The sequence below is a fragment of the Halichoerus grypus genome, chromosome 2 (genome assembly GCF_964656455.1).
Source record: "Halichoerus grypus chromosome 2, mHalGry1.hap1.1, whole genome shotgun sequence".
Taxonomy (NCBI): domain Eukaryota; kingdom Metazoa; phylum Chordata; class Mammalia; order Carnivora; family Phocidae; genus Halichoerus; species Halichoerus grypus.
This window is the reverse complement of record NC_135713.1, coordinates 160,753,737-160,772,387: the sequence shown is the minus strand read 5'-3', so window position 1 is coordinate 160,772,387 and position 18,651 is coordinate 160,753,737. Positions and strand designations below refer to the sequence as shown.

At 65.0% G+C, this 18,651-nt stretch overlaps 2 protein-coding genes across 6 annotated transcripts in view; one reads left to right on the top strand and one right to left on the bottom strand.

The window, feature by feature from the left end:
* LLGL1 (LLGL scribble cell polarity complex component 1) overlaps positions 1-5,527 on the top strand; it is a 16,537-nt gene extending 11,010 nt beyond the window's left edge. For 2 of the 3 annotated variants that reach the window (XM_078068006.1, XM_036073529.2), the window contains exons 15-23: positions 191-338; positions 563-716; positions 2,140-2,432; positions 2,858-3,122; positions 3,300-3,414; positions 3,595-3,707; positions 3,983-4,103; positions 4,261-4,340; positions 4,909-5,527. In XM_078068006.1, the coding sequence (XP_077924132.1) occupies positions 191-338; positions 563-716; positions 2,140-2,432; positions 2,858-3,122; positions 3,300-3,414; positions 3,595-3,707; positions 3,983-4,103; positions 4,261-4,339 (1,288 nt within the window). In that variant the 3' untranslated portion in view covers position 4,340; positions 4,909-5,527. The remainder of the gene's footprint in view (positions 1-190; positions 339-562; positions 717-2,139; positions 2,433-2,857; positions 3,123-3,299; positions 3,415-3,594; positions 3,708-3,982; positions 4,104-4,260; positions 4,341-4,908) is intronic. The other variant, XM_078068007.1, reaches the window with a different exon arrangement.
* On the bottom strand, positions 5,487-18,651 carry FLII (FLII actin remodeling protein). Of its 3 annotated transcripts, none has more exons than XM_036073527.2 (30): positions 18,520-18,651; positions 16,754-16,864; positions 16,367-16,438; positions 15,121-15,201; positions 14,708-14,793; positions 14,414-14,575; positions 14,084-14,187; positions 13,539-13,714; positions 13,284-13,441; positions 12,551-12,635; positions 12,018-12,162; positions 11,681-11,817; positions 11,268-11,480; positions 10,614-10,793; positions 9,798-9,880; positions 9,613-9,687; positions 9,290-9,373; positions 9,016-9,187; positions 8,400-8,504; positions 8,118-8,309; positions 7,758-7,946; positions 7,481-7,620; positions 7,148-7,394; positions 6,830-6,984; positions 6,681-6,741; positions 6,466-6,594; positions 6,277-6,383; positions 6,083-6,188; positions 5,922-5,987; positions 5,487-5,828 (listed from the first exon to the last, which is right to left on the bottom strand). In XM_036073527.2, exons 1-30 carry the CDS (start codon positions 18,580-18,582, stop codon positions 5,694-5,696), a joined length of 3,819 nt encoding a protein of 1,272 aa, XP_035929420.1. In that variant the 5' UTR covers positions 18,583-18,651; the 3' UTR covers positions 5,487-5,693. The 3 variants fall into 3 exon arrangements, 2 of the variants coding, with proteins under 2 accessions (XP_035929420.1, XP_035929421.1); XM_036073528.2 differs by having other exon boundaries at positions 11,681-11,814; XR_013446044.1 differs by lacking the exon at positions 6,277-6,383 and having other exon boundaries at positions 5,754-5,828.

Below are 18,651 nucleotides of genomic sequence, written 5' to 3'. Positions count from 1 at the left end.
CCGGGGAGGCAGGCGGGCTCTGCACTCCCCACCCCCCCGGGCCTCGGTTTCCCCTTCTAAGATCTGACCTGGTGAAGGTGGGGTGACCTGAAAGCCCTCGGCTGCTGCGCGGTCCTGAGCCCCGGGGCCAGCGGGAGCAGGGGCCGCTCTGGGACTCTGCGGTGGCACAGCTGTCGTCTGCCGGCCACAGGTGCACACTTCACCCCAACGACTCCCTGGCCATGGAGGGGCCGCTGTCCCGGGTGAAGTCCCTCAAGAAGTCTCTGCGCCAGTCTTTCCGGCGCATCCGCAAGAGCCGAGTCTCGGGCAAGAAGCGGGCCGCTACTGCCACCAGCAAGGTGAGCTGGGGCCGGGCCGCCGAGGTGCCGCGGGTCTGCCGCTCCGGGCCCGGCCTAGCAACGGAGCCCGGCCGGCCTCGGCCCCCAAGCCCGGTGTCCGCTCACTGCGGTCGCCCCGGCCAGGATGATCAGGGCGGGCTGGGGAGGGTGCCGGGCGCCAGCCTGGTGGGGGGCACCGGCAGGGTGCGGGGAAGGCGGCGTCCTGGAGGCCGCTGCCCCTCCAGTTGCAGGAGGCCAACGCGCAGCTGGCTGAGCAGGCCTGCCCCCACGACGTGGACATGACCCCGGTGCAGCGCCGCATCGAGCCCCGCTCCGCCGACGACTCCCTCTCCGGCGTCGTCCGCTGCCTCTATTTCGCCGACACGTTCCTTCGAGATGGTGAGACCTGGGGGATGGGCTGCAGAGACGGGCCTCAGTTGGCCATGTAGGCCATGGGGGAGGGGGCGGGACCGCGCCTTCCGGGAGGTGGGGAAGCCTACTGCATGCCCGAGCTGGCCCCCCAAACGGCCCCCCTGGGATTTCCGCCTGTATATGGGGTTGGGGAGTGAGCCAGGCCGGCCTCTGAGGCCCGAACGGGGAGAAGGGAGCCCGAGATCTCGGGGAGGAGGGTGCGGGGGTCGGCCAGCGCCGAGGGCTGCGGTGGCACGTGTCTGGGAGGCTGCCGGGGGGCCTGGGAGCGTCCTCTACAGGGTGACGCGGTTGGCTTTCGGGACTGCTTCACGGATTGATTTGTAACTCGTGTGATGGAGAATTTCAACCATACACAGCACTAGAGAGGAGTCCGGTCACCCCGACGTCCAGCCTGGTGCCTCCAGCCATCTGCGGCTGCCACACCCGTCCCCACCCCACACTCGTCGTTTAAGTGAGGACTTGAGTGTGTGTCCAACAGGCGTAACCCACAGCCGGGGTCCCCGCCTCGCACCCTGCGGAACCGACGCTGGTCCCGGTCACACTGGGTTCACGGCGCCTTTCTCCACTTGTCTCAAAATTGCCTTCTTTAGTTGATGTCGGGTCAGCATCTAGTCGGGCTGCACTTGGCATCTCACTGAGGCGACTTCCGGTCCCCGAGTCTGAGAGGGTAGCATCCCCCTCCTGGTGTCATTTATATGGTGGGGATCCTCTGTCCAGTGGGTCTTCTCAGCATGTGGACATGGCAGCCCCGCGGCCCTTCCCGTGTTCCGCTGTCCCCGTGAGAAGGCCGACGGGGCGCAGCTTCCCAGCTGCTGGGTGTCATGGGTCGGGGCGGTGTGTTGAGTCGCTGACTTTTCCCTGGGGTTTGGCTCCCCCTGACGGTTGCTACTGGGCCATCAGTTCATCAAGGGCACGTGGCAGTGACCCCGGGCTCCTGCGGGCTCCCGCGGGCTCCCGCGCATTCAGCTCCCAATTCTGTCCCCGCAGTTTCAGCTCACACGGGGAAAGCTGGCCAGACGGCGGCCCCGGGGGCCTCGGTTCCTTTGTGCCCAGGCCCGAGGGCTCCGCGTGCGGCTGTGGGCCGCGGCCTGCCGGAGCACGTCTGCGGGCTGAGGGTGGTTGTGAGGCGGTCGGTAGGCCTCGGGGGCGGGGGGTGCGGCGGGTGCGGCGGGACGGGGTTGGAGAGGCCCGGGTGTAGTCGGGGTGCCTGTTGACGTCTTCGAGGCCGTTCCCCCTGCTGCAGGGGGGCCGTATCACAGGCCCCGCGTTTTGTGAGCAGTGCACAGGAGGTGCCTCGGGCCCCCCGGGGACGCGTGGGACAGCAGGGGAGCAGTGCTGGGGCCTCGGGAGAGGAGGGCAGGGCCCGCCTCACCGGCCCGCCGTTCCACAGCGGCCCACCACGGGCCCACCATGTGGGCAGGCACCAACTCGGGCTCCGTGTTCGCCTATGCGCTGGAGGTGCCCCCGCCGGCGGGGGGCGAGAAGCGGCCCGAGCGGGCAGTGGAGGCCGTGCTGGGCAAGGAGGTGCAGCTGATGCACCGCGCGCCCGTGGTGGCCATCGCCGTGCTGGATGGGCGCGGCCGCCCGCTGCCCGAGCCCTACGAGGCCTCCCGGGACCTGGCCCAGGCCCCCGACATGCAGGGCGGCCACGCCGTGCTCATCGCGTCTGAGGAGCAGTTTAAGGTAAGCACCCGCGGAGACCATCCCGGCTCGCGCGCTCACGCCGCCGGACCCTCTAGAGACTGCCCTGCCTGTACCCGCTGTCTGCTGAGACCCCCCGAGACACCCCTAGCTAGCACAGAGCTTCATTGGCCGGCCGCGGCCCCTCAGGACCCTCCTGCCTCCCTGGGTCCCCGCCAGGGCGCTCTGAGCGCTCCTCGGGGCTCTGCTGGTGGGAGGGCGTGATCCGAGTGGGTCCCCCGACACCTACCGCCCAGCGTGGCTGGTTTGGCCGCAGATGGCGGGGCCCTGGGGGCGTTCCGGGAGCGGCGTGAAGCCTGCGTGGAGTGTGAGGAGAGGGCAGCCTGGGGTGGGTGGGCGCCCGGGCACACGCAGCCCTGTGGCCGGGGGTGATGGGCCCTGCTCACCGGCCGCCCGCCCGCCGCCAGGTGTTCACGCTACCCAAGGTGAGCGCCAAGACCAAGTTCAAGCTGACGGCCCACGAGGGCTGCCGCGTGCGCAAGGTGGCACTTGCCACGTTTGCCAGCGTGGCCTGCGAGGACTACGCGGAGACCTGCCTGGCCTGCCTCACCAACCTGGGCGACGTGCACGTGTTCTCGGTGCCCGGCCTGCGGCCCCAGGTGCACTACTCCTGCATCCGGAAGGAGGACATCAGCGGCATCGCTTCCTGCGTCTTCACGCGCCACGGCCAGGGTGAGGGGGCGGTTTCCTGGGCCGGGCGGCCTGAGCGCGGCCGGGAGGGTCGCTGGGGAGTGGCGGCAGAGGGGGGGACCCCAAGGCCGGGGACGGGGGGGCGGGCGGGGAGGCCGCTGAGGGGGCTGTGGTCGGAGTCCCGCCCCTGACTGCGCCCCACTCCGCCCGCCCACCCAGGTTTTTACCTGATTTCTCCGTCGGAGTTTGAACGCTTCTCTCTGAGCGCCCGGAACATCACAGAGCCGCTCTGCTGTCTGGACATCAGCTGGCCCCGAGATACCACCCGCGCCAGGTGCATGGAGGGCCTGGCCCAGGAGGCCTGTCACCACGGCTGGTCTCATCCCCGTGCCCTGACTCTGCATGGAACGAGGGTGGCCCTCCGTGGTGGCACCCGTCTCTGGTCCTGGGGCCCGGGAGAGGGAGGGCAGGGTCTGGCATTCCCGGGCCCCCCATCACGGCCCCGTGTCTGCAGCTACAGGCTCCGAGAATCACCCAAGCTGAGCCAGGCTAATGGGACCCCGGGCGTCGTCCTGGCCTCCCGGAGCCGCGATGGAAGCCCCGATCCTGGCCGCAGCAAGGGAGCCGGTAAGGGGGACTGGGTGGGAAATGAAAGTGGCAGGACCCCCCCGCCCTCCAGCTCGGGCATGGGGGCAGGCCTCCGTGGGAGGCAGCAGCCTGGCCGTGGCTGGAAGCCCGGGGTGGAGCAGGCCGGGCAGGAGAGGGCTGGAGGCCGGCGTGTGGTCCCAAGCCTCACTGTGGGCTGGGTTGGGGTCTGGGTCCTCAGGTCCCCAGGGCTGGAAGGTGGAGGGCCGTGGGTGCCCAGGGCCCCAGGCACGGGCCTGATCCCTTCCTCCGTGCAGACACCCCAGAGCCGCCTGAGGCCATGCTCTCGCCCATGTCCGTTGACTCGGCCACCAGTGCGGACACCACGCTGGACACGACGGGGGACGTCACGGTGGAGGACGTGAAGGATTTCCTGGGGTGAGGCAGGTGGGCGGGCGGGTCCGCGGGAGGGGCTCCCCTGGCTCCCCAGCCTCCGTTTCGCACCCTTCGGCCTCCCTTCTGTCAGAGCTGGGCACAGAGGCCCGAGGAAAGGCCGGGCCCCAGGACTTTCTGATCACCGCCCCCCTCCCCCCAGCTCTTCAGAGGAATCTGAGAAGAATCTGAGGAACCTGGCGGAAGACGAGGCTCGAGCCTGCGCCATCCTGATCAAATGAGGTGTGCAGGCTTAGGGCCCGGCTTCACCTGCTGCTTACTGTTTGACAGCCCTGATTTGCATACCAGAGTCTTAGAAAAACATGGCCGGCCTGTCAGCCCCTGGATGTCACGGGGGGTGCTGGGAACGGGGCCAGAGCAAACCAGTTCGGAGTGGTGGCAGCGGGGCGCTCGGGGGCTGGGTCGGCCAGCCCACTTGGCAGCTGATCCCCCCCAGGCTCACGTGGTCGGGTTAGGCCCGGCGTGCCCGGGGCGCGGGTCCTGGATCTGGGGTCCACATCTGGGACGCATAGGTTGCCCCACCTATTGGCTGCCTGGTGCTCCCACCCACACAGCCTGGCCTTGTGCCCCAGCTCCCTCTTCCTCTGCTGTTGGGGTTACCGCTGCCAACCCTCACCTCAGTGGGCCGGATGTGGGCCGTGCTCAGGCTCAGCAAGCCCACCTCCGGCCGTCACTGCAGGACCCTTGCCCCTGAATGGCTGGAGGCAGCGTGGGGGCCCCCTGCACCGAGGCCATCTGCCCCTCTGGGCCTCCCTGGCTTTCGCTGACCCCTCTTCTCTTCTTTTACCAGGAAGGCCAAAACCGTTCGGCTACCGACTGCCCTGCTCAGAGCTGGGATCCAGGACCCCCTGGCCCCTTCGCATAGACCCACACCTGCTAACCTGTGGCCTCCAGCCGGGGCCGGGACGGCGCTGTGGGCCTGGGGCAGATTCGCAGCGGCCCCTCGTCTGGGCCGCTGGTGACCTGGGGGCCAGGTGCCACGGGGAGAAGACAGCTGGGGCTGGCAAGCCCACGCCCCCTCCCACTCAACACGCCGTCCTTCCCCATTCCCTTTGCAAAGAATATTTTTCTAACGCCTGTGCCGGGCTGGACAGGCATTTCTAAAACTATTTTGGTACTTGCTCCTGGGCCAGCACCCACCCCCGCCCCCCAGTCTGTGCACGAGTGCACGTGTGTGTGCGTATGTGACTGGGAGCTCTGCTGCCCCACGACTGGGGTCCAGTGAGGAGTGTGTGCGTGTGCGCGTGTGTGTGTGTGTGCGCGTGTTGGGAGGGCCGGTCAGGATGGGTTTTCCTGTAGATCGTACCTTGGGGGTTTTTTCTTGTCATTTTGTTAAGATTAGCGCTGTTTTAATATTAAAAATACTGATTTTTAATATTGAAAATAAAAGCATTTAATATCTCTTAAAAGGCGACCACGCTGCTTTGTCTCCGGTGGGGAGGGGGCGTCACGCGGGAGCGCCCACCGGAGGGACCAGAGCCTGGTGCTGCTGGGGACTGCGGCGCTGGGGGGGGGGGGTGGCCGGAGCAGGGGCTGCGAGGGGGGCAGGGGGCGCTGCAGGCAGGGGGCGCCGCCCTAGGCCAGGGCCTTGCGGAAGGTGCTCCAGGCGTGGAAGCAGCGGGTGAAGGCGTGCTGCTCGTTGCCCTTGCGGACCAGGCGCAGGCGGCGCGGCTGCTCGTGCTCTTTGGATCGCATGTGCTGGATGTAGACCTGGCCGACGGGTCAGGGTGTGAGCTGTGGGTGGTCCTTGTGCCCCCCCACCCCCCTCCGGCCGGCCTTAGCCCTCCCCACCACCTGGCGTACCTGGCAGGCCTTCAGACTCAGTTTGATCTCCACCTGGCTTGTCTGGGTCCCCACCCACATGTAGACCTGTGGGCACAGCAGGGCAGGGGGTCTCAGCTTCCCATCTAGCAGTGGGTGGGCTCCCCGAGCGGGCAGGGTCCGCGAGAGGGGAGGGGCCGCACCTCATGGCCATTGTCCAGCAGCATGATGTCATCGTCGGCCAGGTCATCCTGGCAGAAGTCCGAGCACTTCTCCGTCACTGCGAAGTAGCCCTTCTCGTTGGAGCACCTGGGGGTCGGGGAGGGACTGTGAGGTGAGGGTGGCAGGCGCAGGCCCCGGGAGGAAGCTGGGGAGGGGTCTGGGCCCCCAGCCTCACCGGAAGAGCCTGGTGTGCTTCATATATTCGGCATCATCATCATAAGGCTTCTGGGCCCCGATGCCCACCCAAAAGAAGTTCTCGGGCTCCTCGCCTTCGTTGATGACCTGTGGGAAGGGATCTGTCTGGCCCAGGGCCCCGCTCTGCTCCCACGCCACTGCCCACCCACCCACCACCTGCCCTTGTCACCTGCTTGCTGTAGGATGTGTCAAACATGGTGTTCAGGATATCTTCCGCGAGCTTGGCCTCGTCTGGGTCCGACGCCCGGCCCACCCACGCGTACACGATGCCCTGGTTGTCCTCGCTCTCAAAGGGAACCTGAGGAGTGTGCAGGGGGTTCAAGTCCCGGCCAGCCCACAGCCCATCACCCTGCCCCACAGTCCCCACCGCACCCACGACCCCACCTTGAGGATGAAGCAAAACTCGGAGTTGAGGAGGCTGGAGTCAGTGTTGATCTGGATGCACCTGGGGGGTGGGAGATGTCAGCAAGGGATCCCTGCTGGCCACTGACCCCTGCCTGCCCACCGCACGCTCCCTCCCCCCAGCCGGGCACCGGGTGCACAGGGCGCTGCCGTTGGTGCGGATCTGGTAGAGGCTGGGCTGCTGGGCACCCTGAGCCGCCTTCCTCTTGCCCCGATGGATGATGAACTTTCTCTTGAAATGGGACAGGAACTTGGGGTTCTCCTGCTGCTGTGTCATGCGTACCACCTGGGGGTATGGAAGTGTTAGGGGCAGCTCCCTGGACAACCCCCCCCCACCAGCGCCAGGCCTCCCCGGGTCTGCCCCTCTCCAGAGACTATGGGGGCGTGGCCTGGGTGGGGCGTGGCCGGGGCGAGGCGGGGCCTGGAGTGGGGGGGCGCGGCAGACACACCTCTAGCTTGCCGGGGAAGAGGCTCTCGAACTTCTTCTGCAGGCTGAAGGTGAAGGTGAGCCAGCCCATGTTGGAGGCTTCCCGGCCCTGCCAGAAGTACACGATGCACTGGAAGTCCTCCTCGGGCTGCTTCTCCTCTGCCTCGGCCGCTGCCTCCTCGCCTTCTTTGCCCTCCACTCCCGCTTTTTCCTCTTCCTTCTCTTCCTTCTTCTCCTCCTCCTCTTCGTACTCCACGGGGACCCAGTACCTGGGGGGTCAGAGGGCGATGAGCGGGGGGCTCGAGCCCCCAAGCCTCAGGGGAGGGGCCGGGTGACGGAGGCGCCGCGGGGGCACCTGCAGAGGAAGACGTAGCAGTCCTGCGTGTAGAAGTGGCCGAACTCCTCCTCGGGCAGCCTCGCGAACTTCTTGCCCTCGAGCACAAAGCCCTCCATGCCGTCCAGGTCCTCGTTCCACTCCTCCATCAGCTGCTCGGCCTGCACGCGACAGCCGCCAGTCACAGGGCAGGGCCCCGGCCGGAGCCCCCCCGCTGCCCGCAGCCCCCTCCCACTGCGGCGGGGACCCCACCCCCACCCCCGCGCCGAGCCCGCCCCACCCCGGGCCCCGCCCCCACCTCCGCCAACGCCATGGGCGGCTGCCGCGGCAGGAACAGCGCCGTGAGGTCAGCCTTCATCTGATCTTTCTTCTCCGCGTCGCGCTTCACCTTCCCGGTGAGTCCCGGGCCCTGCAGCACGGCCTCCGCGTTGCGCGTGTAGTCCACTGTCAACACGTCGTCCCAGTTCTTGAACTTGGCCTTGAACACCTGCCGAGAGGGAGAAAAGACAGCTGGAGTGGGGGTCTGGTCGCGCGAGGCTTGGGGGGCGGGGCCCAGAGTGAGGGCGGGGCCTCGTTGTGGAGGGGGCGGGGCCGATGGGAGGAGCCTGGGCGGGGCCGATGGGAGGAGCCGGGGCGTGGCCTGCGCCGCACTCCGCACCTGCGCCTCGGTGCCCTCCAGGCTGCGGCTGACCGTGGCGTGGCGCGGCCTGTGCAACATCCCGCACAGCTCCTGGCCCAGCTTGAGGGCGGCGGCGCGCACCAGGCGCGGGGATTTGCGGCCCAGCCAGATGAACACGTCAGACCAACAGTCCAGGATGTACACGCAGCGCGTGTCCAGCAGGCTCTGCAGCTGCAGGGCAAAAGCTGGAGGTCAACGCCGATGCTGGGCCGCCAGCGAGGCATCCCGGGCCCCGCGCCCTCCTCCCTCCGTGTGTCTCACCAGCCGCATCCTGGGCAGCAGTTCCACCTTGGGCCGGGTCTTATGTTCCACAGAGAGTTTGTAGTTGATCTGCGGCAGCTCCAGATAGCCCAGGCCCAGGCCCACCTGGCAGCAGCAAGGGGTGGGCGTGGCAGGGGCGGGGTCTGGGGCACAGGAGCCTCCCCCCCGCCCCCCAGCAGCCCCCTGCTTTGGCGTCTGGCCCCTGCCCGCTCCTCTCTGGACCTCAGCTTCCTCCCTCCACCGATGTCTGAAGGACATTCTATCAGTGGAAGGGCTTTCAAATGATGCCTTCCCTGCCTGCTCTCTCCAGGTCCTTACTGTCACTAATTCTCTGTCCTCTTCTTGCCCGTCACCGAGAGAATTCAGGCCAGGCTTTCAGGCCTGGCAGCCAGGCCCGCCACAGCCTCCCTCCACAGCCCCACCTTCCTGGAAAGGCACACTCCAGGGCTACTGCTCTCGGCCTCACTCAGAGCCGGCCTCTAGACCTTTGCTCCGGCTCTTCCTGTCCAGAAGGTGGCGCCCTCTCCCCACCAAAGTCCAGATGAAGACCCGGGCCACCACAGTGGTGCGGGGCCGACGAAGTCAGGCCAGCACTGCCCCCCGCACCAGGGCTCACCTTATACAGCTTGGGCTGAGGTGGCCAGAAGTCATCGGGCACGTGCTTCTTGATCTCAGAGGGCTCCCCGCCCAGTGCCTCCCAGAACTCTGGGGGCTCCTGACCTTGCACCAGCAGTGTGATCTCTGCCTTCCCTTTCCGCTCGTTCTTGTTAATTTTCTCCGCAAAGAGCCTTGGGGGGTGGGGGGAAGTGTGCAAAGCCCTTAGTGAGTCCCATGCCCCTTCTTAGGTGACAATCTGTCTTTGCAGAAAATACCCCACCATGTCCTCATACCTGGCCTTGGTAGTGCTACTCAGTGTGGCCTGGGCCCCCCGCCACACGTAAATGTCCAGCCCTCGATCCAGCAGGAAAACAAACCTGGACGGGAGGGGCAGGAGGGGCAGTGATGGACAGGGGCAGCAACTGCCCTCATGCCCTTGACCCTGCCCCAAATCCCTTGTGGTGGGGTTTAGCCCCCTTACTGGTCCGGCGAAGCTCAATGAGACAGGGGTTAAAAGGGTTGCTGGAAGGTCTTTTTTTTCTAGAACCCAAAACTGCGCCCACTAGTGGGGAGGAGGATGGGCTCAAGCACTCCCCCTGGAGGCATGGGGGCCTACCTTGGGTCCAGAGAGGCCCCCTTGAGAGGCACAGGCTCCAACTTGATGTTCTTTTTCCCATACACGCGGTACATCCTGGGGGCCGGAGCAAGAGTGACTGGGGCGGGGCGGGGCCCAAACACCCTCTCCTCCAATCCTGCCCAGCCGAGTCCAGGCCAGCGCCAGCCACCCCCAGAGCCCCTCACCTGGTGACATAGTGTGTGTCCTCCACAGTGTAGAAGCCACTGGCCGTTCCACCCTCGATGTAGGAGACGTCATTGTCAAACACCTGTGTGTGTGAGGGTGCGGGCCTTCATCCCTGAGCCACCCCCTTCCCCCACCAGACACCACCTGTCAGGAGGACAGACATGTGCAGGTGCATCAAGTGCTACACGTCCGTCACGAGGTATGAAAAAATAAAAAAAAAAGAGTAAGACCTGTGTCTATAAACACACACGAGAGCATCAGGATATACGGAAATATGTGTTCACTCCTGTTAAGGTTTAGATCACACAGCATGAGCTCTGCGCAGTGGCAGAATCTGGCCACTGAGGCTTATCCAAGGCACGATTATCGCTAACAGATACACACAGCACCTTTAGATATGCGTGTATCAGGGCACAGGACCAAGCAGGTTGATGCAAGAGGGCAAGGGGTGAATCACGGTAAAATCTGGTGTGGATGGGTGTCTACGCATAACCAGTTGGCCGCGGGGACAGCACAGCTTTGCTCACCGGGCCCTCGGACTCAGGGGCCCCGCTTGGGCCCCGCCTCCTTGGTTCCCAGCCCGCAGCCCCACCCCCTCCCCTAGGGGCTATTGGTCCCAGCTCCCCACCTTGGGCCTTACCTAGCTCTCCTACCCCTGCTGTCTGCCTGAGGTCTCAACCACCCCCCCACCCCCCCACCTCTGGTCTCAGCAGCGGGAGCCAAAGGTCTTTGCCCCGCCCCAGCCCCGCCCCAGCCGCTGGCCACGCCCGCCACCCGGCCCCGCCCCACCCCAGGCCCTCCCCTCCGGCCGGCACCTGCAGGAACTCCTCGCTCTCCTCGCCCATCTCCTCCCGCACAGTGCGGCACTCTGCACCCAGGTAGTTGCGCAGGTTCACGGCATGGATGGCAGAGCAAGCCTTCTTGTCCAGTGTGGCCTCCCCGCCGATCCAGTAGTAGATCTCCCAGTTCAGAGAGCCACTGTCATCCAGGAAGGTCTGGGGGCGGGGCACAGGCCGTGTCACGCCTTGCCAGGGCGTCCTGACTTCCAGGCTCACCCCGCAGAGGCCCCTCGAGGTGCCACAGACTCCCCCGCCCCAGGGCGGGTTGCACTGATGCACCTCTGCCTGGGCCACCGCCATCCGGCCCCCTTTGCAAAGTCTTCCCCCTCCCACCTTCCCTCAGTGAACAAAACTGGAGTTGCAGGGGCGCCTGGGTGGCTCAGACGGTTAAGCGTCTGCCTTCGGCTCAGGTCGTGATCCCAGGTCCTGGGATGGAGCCCCACGTCCTCAGCGGGGAGTCCGCTCCTCCCTCTCCTTCTGCCTCTCCCCCTGCTTGTGCGCTCTCCCCCTCTCAAATGAATATTAAAAAAAAAACAAAAAAAAACAAAAAACTGGAGTTGCGGATTCTGAGCCATCTAAGATAAGGTTCCTGGGGGTCACGTAGCCCCCAGCAACATGCCCAACCCTCACCTTGAGCACAATGTAGCAGTCAGCCTCATAGAACTTGCCGTGGAAGGCTTCCTCCACCAGCACAGGCACGAAGTTCTCGATCTGCCAGATGGTCAGACCAGGCAACTGGCCCACGTCCTCCATGAAGAACTCAGAGTAGTCAAGGCGTGGCTTCTCCAGGCCTTGGTCCCAGCGCCGTGCCTTGCCCCCAGGGGCTCGGGCATCAGTACTCTCCTGGGGTCACAGTCAAAGGCATGGCTTGCCTCTACACAGCCACTCAGTCTGGCCTCTTTATTTGCTACCCACCTCAGGGCCTTTGCACGGGCTGTCCTCACTACCCAGGACCCACTCTCCCTCTTGGCCGGGGTCACACAGTCTGTCTTAAGCAGAGCCCAGGGTCACTTGCCCCTGTCCCAGCCCCTGGCCTGGCTTACCTCCTGCTTTTTGTTCTTCTCCTGGGCCACATCGGACATGCCTTTCAGCACCTGCTTAGCCTGGTCATCCTGGGCTGAGTCCTTGCGTCTCCGGAGCCGCATCTTGCGAGCCAGGGGGTCCTTGGGCCCGCTTCCTGCTTGGGGCGGGGGGGGGGGGGGGGGGAGTAAACAGCTGGACCCTGGCTGGGCCCACCCCCTTTGGGCATCCAGTCAACCAGGGGCCAACCCAATGCCCCAGGATCCACAAGCTGTGTGTGTCCCACCCAATGTACACATAGGTAAGTCGAAGCCCGGAGAAGCACCCCCTCGGCACCCCGGCCAGACCTGCTCTGCTTACCAGCGGCTGCAGCCACTGTGGCAGGCGAGGCTCCTGCCAGCCGCAGCTGGTTCTGCAGCGAGAAGTCAATGTTGTACCACTCGGCAGTGCGGTCCGCGGGCTTGGGGGGCATGACCAGGCTGGGGTTCTCCCGCACGTCCAGGACCTGCCTCGTGGGGTGAGCAGACGTGGCACTGAGCCTGGAATCTACCTCCCAGCCACCGTGCCCCGGCTTTCTGGCTCTTGGCAACCAGGGGCCTGGGCTGCATCCCAGCTCTGCAGCTGCCCGTCGGGGCTCCGCCTTTCCCATCTGTGGAGTGTGACCTTGAGGGCTGGTAGTGGGGCTTAGAGGATGTTGTCGAGCACGGTATGGACACGGGGGCGCGGCTCGCCCTCTCCCTTCCATGGCACTGGCACCCCTCCAGGGGCCTCTGCCGGGTCCCCCCACTCCAGTGACCCCGCCCTATCCAGTTTTTCCTGAGGGGCTGTCGTCAGCTCCGGCCTCCCCATCGGGCCCCTCCTCCCCCTCTGCAGCGGTCCTGGCCTGCCCGGACCTCGATCTCCGTCAGGAAGTGGATGGCCTCCGGGAGGGTCACCAGGCGGTTCTTGTTCAGGACGAGCTTCCTCAGCTTTGTGCACCTGTGGGGGCAGAGCCGGAGCCTCAGGGAGGTGACAGATGAGGTGTGGGGGGAGGCGACAGACGAGGTGTGGGGGGAGGGAGGGAAACTTCCGGTCTTGGAGATGGGGAGCCGAGCAGCCCAGCCAGTTAAGACAGCAGCGGGTTTAAACAGGCCAAGAACGGCGGGAGAGGCTGAAGCAGCTGAACGGGAGTCTCCTCACAGCTAAGTGACGGGGAAGGACTTTTGGTGACCTCTACAGAACGGCATTTTTCAGAGTCGTCTTCTGCAGAAACGAAGGCCCCTGGATATGAACCACAGGACACTGAAACACGTATTCTGTCCTCACATTCACTTGGAAGCCACTGAGGGGCGCTCTGTTCTCTCCGAGTCCTGGGGAGGCCATGCTAGTGGACTCTGTGATGGCGCCACGTCCCAAACTCACGTGGCAGGGAAACCTGTCCAGCCTCATCCCTGTCAGTGTCCTCCCACACTGTGCCAGGGGGCACCCACATCGGGAATCGCTGGCACAGGACTGGGTGGGCTTTCTGCACAAAGCCGAAATAACCCATCCACTTTGCACGATGCTCAGAGGGCACAGGGTGGGTTCTGGCTACGATGCTGGGGTCTTCAGTGCCGTAAGGCCCCCCGCCCCCACTCGCCCCAGCACCTGCACAGGCTCTCAGGAATCAGCTCCAGGTTGTTGTTGGCGGCCATGAACTCCTCTAGGCTGGTCAGCTTGCCGATGCCCGAGGGCAGCCCGTCAAAATCCAGCTTGTTGGAGTTCAGGTACAGCTTCTTCAGCTTGGTGAGCTTGCAAATGGCAGACTGCAGGGGGAGACATGGGCGTGGGTGGGCGGGAGTCAGGGGCAGGAACCAGGGCAGCTCAGCAGCCTTCCCTCTACCACCCCGGGCCTGCACATACAGGGAGCGAGGTGAGCTGGTTGCGGGACAGGTTCAAGGTCTCCACGTGCACCCACTGGTCGATGCACAGGGAGAGCTCCGTGATCTGGTTGCTGCTGAGGTTGAGGCGGCGCAGGCTGGGGAGGGTGTACAGGCACTCGGGCACCCGCGTCAGGTCGTTGCAGGACAGGTCCACATCTGGGGTGCGGGGGTGGGGGGAGGCACATCAGTGGGGGCCCCCACGGCCAGCTCCAGGGGTAGGAGCCCTAATGTGAGCCCTAACTCCACTCCTTCCAGGCTCTGTGGTCTTAAGCAAGTGACTTAATCTCTGAGCCCCGGTTTCTCCGTTTGGAAAAACCTCACACCAGTGGGTCTAGGCATCAAGCCAGTGCTCGTAACTTGGAGTTAGCACTAGTCATCACAGTAACAAAAAGAAGAATCATGACGTAATTGCATCCTTTTCCCTCCGGGAGGTGGCCAGGAGACTAGGGTCAATCCCGTCCTCCATAAGGAAGCCAGGGACCTGAAGGGACCAGAGCCCGCGGAGACCACCCAGGGACTGCCTACCTGCGAGGTTGCTCAGGCCCTCCAGGCTAGTGGGGAGGTTGCTCTGGGTGCGCTGCGTGTTCCTCAGGTGCAGGGTCTGCAGGGCTGTCAGAGCCGGGAGCTGCCTGCAGAGAGAGTCGAGAGCACGGGGCTGAGACGGGCTGAGAAGCCCAGGTCAGGGGCGGCTGTGGCATGGGGGAGACAGAACGCCGGACTGAGGTAGGGCCTGATGCTTCGGAAGGATGGGGCCTGAGGGGCCCAGCCCCCACAGGAGGGGTGGGGTTGGGGTGGGCCGGGGGCCAGACGGCCCAGGGAGGGCTCTGGAGGGGTGTGGTGTGCGGAGGCGCCCACCGGAGCTGTGCGTGCAGCAGCGGGTTCCCGTTGAGCACGAGCGTCTGCAGGTGCACCAGGCGGCGCATCTGTGGGGGCAAGCTCTCCAGGCGGTTCTCACTGAGGTCCAGGTACAGCAGGTCGGTGAGGTTGATGAAGAGCTGGTTGGGGATGGTGTCGATGCTGTGGGCGGGTGGGGGTGAGGCAGGCAGGGGGCCGTCAGTGCCAGACGCATGCCTCCCGGGCCCAGCGCACCCACCGTGTTGCAATCCCACCCCAGACCCTCCTCCCCGCCCCGCCCCGGCTGGCCCGTACCCGTTGTGGCTGAGGTTCAGCACCAGCATGTTCTTGGCGTTCTCCAGCTCCCGAGGGCACTCCGTCAACTGGTTGTAGCTCAAGTCCTGGGTGGAAGCAGGGCGGCCAAGGCAGGGGTCTCAGGGCCAGTGCCACGCTGCTGGGCCTCTGCCAGCCTTGGGGATCGGGGGGCGGGGGGCACTGAGGAAGGAGTGGATGAGGGGGTTTCAGAGCCAAAGGGAGACAGTTGGGACCCTGTGAGAAAGCATGCCTAAGTTAAGGCTCTGACGCCATGAGTGAGCTCAGGTAAGGCACTCTGCGCCTCAGTTTCTCCGTCTGTTAAATGGTTTACCAGTGGCTGCAGGGACCACTCTAATAGATGAGGACTGACTGGGGGGCCAGCACAGAGGCCAGGTAGGTGGGGAACCACTGACCAGAACTGAGAGGTCATCCAGCTTGAATATGTCATCGGGGACTCCGGAATTCTTCAGGCTGTTGGCTCGAGCCACAATGGCCTGGGGAGAAACCATGAGAGTCCATGATTCCTGGCTTCTACCCCAGGAAGCAGCAGAGATCAGGGAAGGACAGTGCCTCGGGAAACCCCCAGGGGCCCAAGTGCTGTCCTAGCCTGGCCTTTGCTCACAGTCCCTCCACCTGGCGAGCTCTTCCTGGCCTCCTGATAAGCTCCTATTCACACCTCAAAGCCCAGCTCATATGTGCCCCAGAGCCCAGCATGTCCTCAGGGAACCCAAGAAAGAACTTCCCCATTCCAGAGGGCAAGATAAGGGGGTAGCTCTGAGGCAGAGTTTCTAGGACAGAGGGAGAGGGCTGGACCAGAACAAACTCAGAGTGCGGACCGAGAGCAAGTCTGTTTTCTATCCTCTCAGGGCTGAAACCTCAGAAGGTCTGAGCGGGGAGAGAGGACAGGCCACAGGATGGTGCGACGACTACGAGCACCAACGGGGCTGCTGCCACCTTTCCTTCAGCCCTAGTGTCTGTGCAGGGCCACACTGTGGCTTCATCGCTGTCACCCGCTGAACCGTCCCCGGAACGTGGAAGGAACTTGTCCAAGGTCGTGCAGCCAGGAAGCGGCGGGGCCCAGATCTGAACTCAGGCCTCCCAGGTCCAGAGGCTGTGCTCTTAATATCTGGCCTTAGATGGGAACAACCCTCATCGAGGCCCGAAGGGTCTAGATAGGGGCCTGAAGTTCTGGGATGTCAGAGGCTCCGTGGAGAGCAGAGGGGCAACAGGACCACCCTGACCACCTTTCTTTAGGGCCAAACCCGTTTTCCCACTGCCTGGCCACGTGACTTCAGCCTCAGGCAAGTGACCTTGGGCAAGGGACCTGGCTCTCTGTGTCTTCATCTGTGAACTTGGTGAGGGTCAGGATTATATGGAAAAATCCATGAGGAAGAGCTGGAACAGTGCTTGGCTGGTATCAGCTGTTTTTACGGTACTTGTTGTCTAAAAATGGGTGGGAGTTTGGGTTTTTTATCTTTTCTCCCCACGCGGTACTGACCGCAGGGCATTATGGTAACCCTTCCCCTTTAGGAACAGGCCTCTGAGTCTGACACGGGACAGGCAGCGGTGCTGGTCCCCCTGGGGGCTGGCCCTGCCCTCAGGCCACTGGCTGGGCTCCGGCCCCCACCCCCGAGCTCAAGGGCCTGTAGCAGCACTCACCCGCAGGGACGGCAGGCTGGACAGCTCCCCGTGAAGCGTGGTCAGGTTGTTGTGGCTCACGGACAAGTGCTCCTGGGCCGGGACAGGACAGCAGAGGCTCAGCAGTGTGGGTAGGGTGCCTACAGAGTCCCCATCCGCCACCAAAACCTTGCACCATCCAGGGGGCCCTCAGCCACACAGGCTCAGGCCACCTCTTGCAGCCTCCCTCCCTCACACAGCCCATCTTTACTTGCACACCTCCTAGGACAGGGTGCTCACTCCCTCCATGACGGCTCTGTTCATGGCTGTCAGCATCTTTGTCTAGGTCGTCTCCATTCTGCGCCGGCTCTGCCCGCCTGGCCCAGCCCCATCCACAGGGACCCTCCGTGACTGCCCAAAGCCCCTTACCAGCTTCTGCAGGGCGGCCAACTCCTCCGGCAGGTAGCAGAGGCCCGTGCGGTTCAGCTTCAGCCACCGCAGACTGGTCATGGCCTTGACATTCTCAGGGAAGTAGCCGCCCTGGGCAGGGAGTGTCATGGTGAGACCGGTCTGGGCCAGGGGCAGCCCCCGCTCTACCACCCTCGGTGGCCCCCACACCCATGGGAGCCTTTGGAGAGCAACGGAGGCACCTCTCAAAAGCTGTGCAACCCTGGACACATCACCTCGCCACTCTGTGCCTCAACTTCATCAACGGAACGGGGCGTTTAAAAGCCCCCCATGACAAAACAACAGACTAATAATCACGGTGGCTGTTGGCCTAAAATTTCTTGTTGGATTCTGAGCTCTGAGCGGGCCACGACGGAACTGGCCTGTCCCCAGTGCAATTAGCTTGGCTCAAATTCCTCTGCCCGCCATTCTAGGCCCTCACTAGGCTTCCAGAGATGGGGGTACCCCTGGGTCTCCACCAATGCCGGCCTATGCCCCCACCGGGCCATCAGCATACAAGCCGTTCTTGGCAAGGTCCAACCCCCTGTGTAAGGCCCCAGGTCCCCATCCGCAGAGGCACAGCCTTGTTCATGCCTTTGGGAACACCTTCGGGCAGGCAGTCTGAGGCAGCATGTGCCTTCAGGGCCCCTGGCTGGTGTCCCCGGCCCCCTACAGCCACATTCCCGGCTGGTGACTCAGACTCTCCCAGTCTGGAGACATCAATGAGACCTCAGGTGAGGATGGCGGGGATGGGGGCAGAGGAAAGTGGTGTGCACGTGTGGGTAAATGCAGCAAGGCCCCGCTCGCCTCCTCAGCAGTGGCCCAACCCAACCCCAGGGAAAGCCTGGGCCCCCCACCCCCTGCAGACCCAGGCTGACACAACACTCACCCCAGCCTGAGTCCACTCACTTACCTACCCTGCCGCCCAGGGTGACCCTCCCTGCACTGGGCCAGCTCTCATTTCCACTCCTGCCCAGCCTTCTCTGGTCACCAGCACTGCCCACCTCATTCCTGAGCCTCTAGAACCGCCTCCCCCCACCAGCTGGCTGGAAGGCTGGGCTCCAGCTCCCTGTGGCCCTAGTCTATCAGTCCCCACCGCCCCCACCCGGGGCCTCACACCTGCCTGAGAGTCTCCACACCAACTAATCCACGCCCCCAAGACGGCTACTTGATTGCCCCTTCGCCGGATGAGAAAACCCAGGCTCTGAGAGGGGAGGTGTCTTGCCCAAGACCACACAGGCTGGGGTGGCGGTGGCAGGGACAGGGACAGGGCAGGGATGAGTGTGCTCAGGACCCGCCCCCGACAGCCCGGTAGCAAAGCCGGCCATGAGTCAAGGCCTGGCTTGGGCGTGTGACCTCAGAGGGGCGGGGACCGAGGGCCGGGAAGGCGGGAGCAGAAGCTCGCAAGACCCCCAGGCCCCTCTCCGGCCCGGGCGGGGCCCAGACCCCCGGACTGGGACACGGGATGGGGGCCCCCAGCCCAGCCCACTTCCTGGCGTGACTCGGCGCTCCAGTGTCCGCCCGGCCCCGGCCAGTCCCGGGCTTCCCGTGCGGGCCCTGAGCGGAGGCACCCGGGGTCCGTTCCGGGAGGGGTCGCGAGCGCGGGGGGGAGCCCCACCCCGCGTCGTCCGCGCAGTCCCGGGCGGCGCAGGGCCCGGAGGCGGGCGGGACAGGAAGCGGAGACCGGCGCGGGCCCCAGCGGAAGAGACGGCCTGGAGGGAGGTCGGCCTCACGCCCGGCCCGCTCACCTTGAAGTCGTTGCCGCTGAGGTCCACACCGCGCACGAACGGCAGCACCCCGGTGGCCTCCATGGCGCCGCTCTCGCTGCCGGGCCGGGCCGGGCGCAGGGGGCGGCGGGGCGAGCCGCGGGCTGGGCCAAC

Bases quoted from the DNA above. Each gene is read 5' to 3' on its own strand.
- FLII (XM_036073527.2), bottom strand. From the start codon at position 18,582: ATGGAGGCCACCGGGGTGCTGCCGTTCGTGCGCGGTGTGGACCTCAGC. The intron at 10,794-11,267 runs GTGAGGGTTGGG...CCCCGCCCCCAG, and splicing joins ACTGCTACATTGTGCTCAAG to ACCTTCCTGGATGACAGTGG. The intron at 8,505-9,015 runs GTGAGCCCTGGT...TGCTGCTGCCAG, and splicing joins CTCAGCCCAAGCTGTATAAG to GTGGGCCTGGGCCTGGGCTA.